Raw genomic sequence first — 5,414 nt, 5'->3', positions numbered from 1 at the left:
CCCTTTCCCTTTTCCACCCTTTCCCTTTTCCACCCTTTCCCTTTCCCTCGTTCCCAGGTCACTGGCAGGCAGTGTTGAGTTCATAATTAAACAACTTCAATCTCTTGTCTATCCAGGTACAGGAAAAACCCTTTTGGCCAGAGCAGTTGCCAGCCAGCTGGAYTGCAACTTCCTCAAGGTGTGTAATGGCACTGCTCTGTCCCAAATATGATCTGTTTGCTCTCCAGTCTCCTCATCTGTGTGTTCTGTCCTTCCCAAGGTGGTGTCGAGTTCCATAGTGGACAAATACATCGGTGAGAGCGCTCGGCTGATCCGAGAGATGTTCAATTATGCCAGAGATCATCAGCCCTGCATCATTTTCATGGATGAGATCGATGCTATTGGTAAGGCTCATGGCCTGGAGGGTGGCTGGGCTCTCCTTTTATAGCTGAAATCARCTATAAAGCCAATTCCCCCTGTTCAAAAGGCAAAAATCAAGTACCAGAACTGATGAGTTTGCTGTGCTGCAGGTGGGCGCCGCTTTTCCGAAGGCACATCAGCTGATAGAGAAATTCAGAGGACTCTGATGGAGGTGAGTGTCTGATTCCTGACTGTGTCCTGGACAGCCACATTAAATATAATATAGGTGTGAATTGTTACCTGGGATCTGGCTTGGCTGAACCTTTTCTGGGTTAGTAGTCTTAAGCTAAAAGTGAACTAAGTGCTGCTTTTACAAAAGGCAGCTGCACATCCTGATCATTCAGCCATGAGTTCAGTTTGTAGACTAATTGAATCTTTAAAATTGCTGGGGTTATTTGGGATATTTTCTCTTCTTTTACCCTCTGCTACTCCCTGCATCTTTGAAGGTTTGAAGAGCCCATTTTTCTGTCTCTTTTAGCCCCAAAAATACTCAATCTGTAAAATTCCTGGACTGTAACAGTTGGATTTTCAAAGCTAGGAGGAATAGTTGTATTTCTTTGTTTCTGTATGTTGTGGGTTCAAGCCAAGACACTGTATTAATTGCTTTGGTAAACTGGGTTGTGTGAARAGAATATTAAAACCACTGGTGACAATTAGGAATTCTGAAGCTAATGGGAACCTTGCTTGGCCTGTGTTTGCAAACAGTTTGCCTGGTTCAAAAGAATGTGTCTGCCTTCCACAGAGAATTAAATCAGTGTGATCAAAGAGCAAGTGCTTTGAATCTTCACAATGAAAYGCCTTCCTGTGTGTGGATTAGTATTCCAGAGGCTGTTCTTCAAGTCTAATTGGAAAGTCCTGGCCTTGGTGCTCTACAATCCAAATGTGTCAGGCAGCCATGGGTTCCTTTAGTCCTTGCAGTGTTTTCTTTGCCTCATTGTTTTAGTCAAGTGTCTCACGTTTGAGCTCAGCTTTGCTCAATGTCCTTTTCTCTGGGCAAAATATTTGCTGTGTCTCTCTTCAGCCCTATGGAATATTCAGGGAGCTCCAGGCCTTTCATTAGGCAGTTTGTAGGATTTTTTGACTTACCTTCAGTGCTTCTTATCTTGGTGAAAATACTTAGGCAGGGAAAAAATCAGACTGGGAAGGTTTGGRGTTGTTTAAAACCAACATTCTCTTTCCTGTTAGTTGTTGAATCAGATGGATGGATTTGACACCCTGCACAGAGTTAAAATGATCATGGCCACGAACAGACCTGACACCCTGGATCCTGCCCTGCTGCGGCCCGGAAGGCTGGATAGAAAAATCCGTGAGTTTCTGCTTSCCAGTGGCTGGAAGGAGGATATAACCCATGGGAATTGTGGGTTTCTGCTTTTACTGAAGCTGTAATTCTTTCTAGATATCGATCTACCAAATGAACAAGCCAGATTAGATATTTTGAAGATTCACGCAGGTCCTATCACCAAACATGGTGAAATAGGTAAGTAAGAAGTTACTTGGATATCATTCCTGCTRCTCTTTGTAAAGATGGGAAGAGGGTGAGTTGTTACAACTCTGACTGTATTCCTACCTTTACACTTCCTCTCTCGGAATTCTACTTCTTTTATTTTCTAATGCATCCTGGTTGAACTGTTGTTAAGTCTTTGAAAAAGAAARCTGATTGTAAACCCTTGGAGCCCAGCTGGAAACTGGAAAATCAACATGGTTCTCGTCAGGCAGTTTCCTGTTTCTAAAGGAACAGCTTAGTGCAAGCAAAGAGCTTTTTCATTTGTCCCTCAATGAAAGAAATTGTTAATGAAGTCTGAAAGCAACAATCTTTAAAAGTCAGGGAGAAACCTTAGAGTTTGGAGACCGTGTAAGGAAAATTGTTGTCTGGGTAGTGGTGTGGATCATTCTCTCAGGAGTGTAAGGGGAGAATAATAAGATGAAATGGGGAAGGTTTATTTAAGGACTYTGTTACTCTAAGCTGACCAGAGTCCTGCTTTCACAGTGACTCCTCGTAGCTTCCTGGAGGAAACTGGGGCTGGGATTTGCCTTTAAAGCAGYGCTGGCTGCCTGGGAGTGCAGCAGTGCCCCAGGGCCCCGTGCCACCCCCACCCCCTCTGTGCTGACACCAGCAATTCCTGCAGCCCCTGGAACTGATCCCAGTCACCATCTGGCTGCATCAACAGCTGCAGCTCAGCATGGGGATAGCAGGAGAGAGCTGGGGGAGGGTCAGGGGATGGGCATTGCTTTTCTTAGCAGCAGTGTTGGCTTAAACCTGCACGTGATTGCAGACTGAGGTAGAGGAGAAGCTCCAAATCATGAGCCTGAGGTAAACTTTTTGGAGAGTAACTCTGTACAAGGCTTGGAGTGACAAGACAAGGGGAGTGGCTTCCCACTGCCAGATATTTGGAAGGAATTCCTGACTGTGAGGGTGGGCAGGCCTTGGCACAGGGTGCCCAGAGAAGCTGTGRYTGCYYCTGGATCCCTGGAAATGTTCCAGGCCAGATTGGWTGGGGCTTGGAGCAAGTGGAAGRTGCCTCTGGCCATGGCAGGGGTTGGARCAAGATGTCCTTTAAGGTCCCTTCTAGCCCAAARCACTGTGGGATTCTCTGATTCTACTCCATCCTTGTTCTTGTGTCTTTGGCACTGGAGTGGACAGGGCAGGATCATTCCTTCATGCCATTCAGCAAGGTGAGGTGTCAGGTCCTTGCTAAATTCTGAGTGGGATGTGGAAAGACTGTGATGCTYAGCTTTGATATCCCAAAAGGAAGGCCAGGACTTAGCAGCAGGGTGGAATTGCATTAAAATCTAAAGAGAAGGACCTGCTCAGAGACCAGCATGAGATTCTCCTAGTGTCTGCTGAAAACCCTAAACTCACAAACCTTGCACTGTTCAACCTTGCTTAGCCCCCTCACTTATGTTTTTTTAACTTTCCAATTATGCAAAGACTTTTTTATATGACATACTACATGCAATTGAAATACAGCTGAAGAACTTCTCATATTTAAGAGTTTTTGGATTCATGAGATAAAAACATTCAATTCAAATATTATGAATTTCATACAGAAGGGAAACTGAAAAGTTTTCCAGGAAGTTGATCACTTTATTAAGCAGCCTTGCAAAAATCAGAAAGTGCTGGAGGCTCAGCAGATACAGTGGATTAGAAATTGATTCCTCTGAATTATAACCATGGCCACTTTTTTAGTAAATATATGTGCATGAAATACCAGGCTTAATATATTGACATTAAATGCCTTTAGTACATAGAGTGTTGAAAATAGAAAGAGAATGAATTATGATCACTTGGAGATGAGTTTTCTGGGTTTTACAGTGTTTAAATGATGAGAACATTGCCTTGATGGAGTTTTTGTACTTCATGTTGATTCTTATAACCACAAGTTGGTAACTTTGGGATTTAATTATATAACATGAGCTTTTGGCTGCCACACATTGCTGTTTTAATGGAAGGAGTGATACAGCTGATGATTCCAGTTAATTTATCAGCCCAGTGGGCAGCTCTCTGTTTGCACTGAAATCCAAGTGGGTGTTTGGTAGCTGGATATGTATTTTATTGGCATCCCTRACGGGAAGGGTGATTTATTCCTAACGGGCATTGGTGTTTTATGAACAGATTATGAAGCAATCGTGAAGCTTTCAGATGGCTTCAACGGAGCAGACTTGAGAAATGTCTGTACTGAAGCAGGTAATTCCTTAACTCTTCACTGGAATGGGCTAAATCTKGGATAATGCTGAGCCTTGGAGCTGTTCCTCCATGGATTAAACCCAGGAGCTCAAAAATGTTCTCTTGGAACATTTCACTTGAGCTGATCTGAGCCAACCACTTGTTGGCTGATCATTGTGCATCTCACTGTCTCATTAGAACCAGATACATTCTAGAAACAGTGATTATACCTATTTTTCTCATTTTTTCAGAGAATTCAGGGCCTTTGGTACCCAAGTGCCTGGAGAATTGATGCTATTTTATGCTTTTTCCACATGCAAATTTGTGCACTAAGGGTTTGCCTCCACATGCAGGCTGAGTAACACACTGAATGCACACTCAGAGTTTAAACATGTTTTTTTCTTAGTAATCCCCTGGATCAGGAAGGCATTCCCCTCTTCCCAACATCCAAGACATGGGAAAGGCCACATGCACACAGTGTAACCTGGATCAGTTTTYATTTGAATTTAAGTGAAACTTTCTGTTCTGTCTTTACACTGTTAAATCCTCCTTCACAGGGATGTTTGCGATCCGTGCCGATCATGACTTYGTAGTTCAGGAAGATTTCATGAAAGCTGTCAGGAAAGTGGCTGATTCCAAGAAGCTGGAGTCCAAACTTGACTACAAACCTGTGTAAATGAACCATAGAATTTGTGATTGATTGTACACATCCTACTGGGTTAATGCATAAAAAAAGGAGAGAAATAATGTACTTCTTGATTATCATTGTAAGGTGTTTGTGTAGCATGTAGCTAGTAATTTTGGGAATGCTAGTTGCAAGTTGGCTACAGGAGTGTGTTTTCTGTACAATTCCGAAATGCAACATTCTTCACAGCCCAGGCTCAGTAAAACTGTATGGAGATGTGTTGTTCCCTTAGCAATTATGGTGGGAATTTATAAACGTGCCTGAAAGGATCCGCAAACAGAAGAAAGTCAGTTCATTTCTTGACTTTTTGTATATCGGTAAATCTCCTTTCCCCAAACAGTTTATGAATAAAACCTGTTTAAATCTGTTTATCCTGGTGGATTTTGTCTGTAGGTCTTGTAGAGAAGCGAGTTTTGTGTCTGAGTGAGGAGCAGCTTTTCTCTGGTGTAGAGACTGGAGTCCTGTTCTTCCCCTATCAAATGGAGGCAGCCTAAGGGTTGGAGAGAGGAGGGACTGGCAGGGTCTGGACATCCCTTTCCATGAAGAAATTTTCCCTAATATCCAATATAAACCTTTCCCGACATAGTTGAGGTTTATTTTTATTTCCTCTAGTCCTGTCCCTGTTCCCTGGCAGCAGAGCCTGACCCCCCCAGCTGCCCCCTCCTG

General features: G+C 43.2%; 1 protein-coding gene across 1 annotated transcript in view; it reads left to right on the top strand.

Moving 5' to 3' along the window:
* PSMC6 (proteasome 26S subunit, ATPase 6) overlaps positions 1 to 5,122 on the top strand; it is a 6,812-nt gene extending 1,690 nt beyond the window's left edge. Inside the window, exons 4-10 of the mRNA XM_057387424.1 lie at positions 117 to 178; positions 260 to 383; positions 510 to 571; positions 1,585 to 1,705; positions 1,796 to 1,876; positions 4,013 to 4,084; positions 4,621 to 5,122. Coding sequence (XP_057243407.1) covers positions 117 to 178; positions 260 to 383; positions 510 to 571; positions 1,585 to 1,705; positions 1,796 to 1,876; positions 4,013 to 4,084; positions 4,621 to 4,739 — 641 coding nt within the window. The 3' untranslated portion in view covers positions 4,740 to 5,122. The remainder of the gene's footprint in view (positions 1 to 116; positions 179 to 259; positions 384 to 509; positions 572 to 1,584; positions 1,706 to 1,795; positions 1,877 to 4,012; positions 4,085 to 4,620) is intronic.
* Positions 5,123 to 5,414: the final 292 nt, after the last annotated feature.

This window comes from Malurus melanocephalus, unplaced genomic scaffold (assembly GCF_030028575.1).
Source record: "Malurus melanocephalus ecotype Western Australia unplaced genomic scaffold, MMel_1.1 scaffold_1211, whole genome shotgun sequence".
NCBI classification, from domain to species: Eukaryota; Metazoa; Chordata; class Aves; order Passeriformes; family Maluridae; genus Malurus; species Malurus melanocephalus.
The sequence above is the reverse complement of the archived record's forward strand: the minus strand, read 5'-3'. Positions and strand labels throughout refer to the sequence as shown.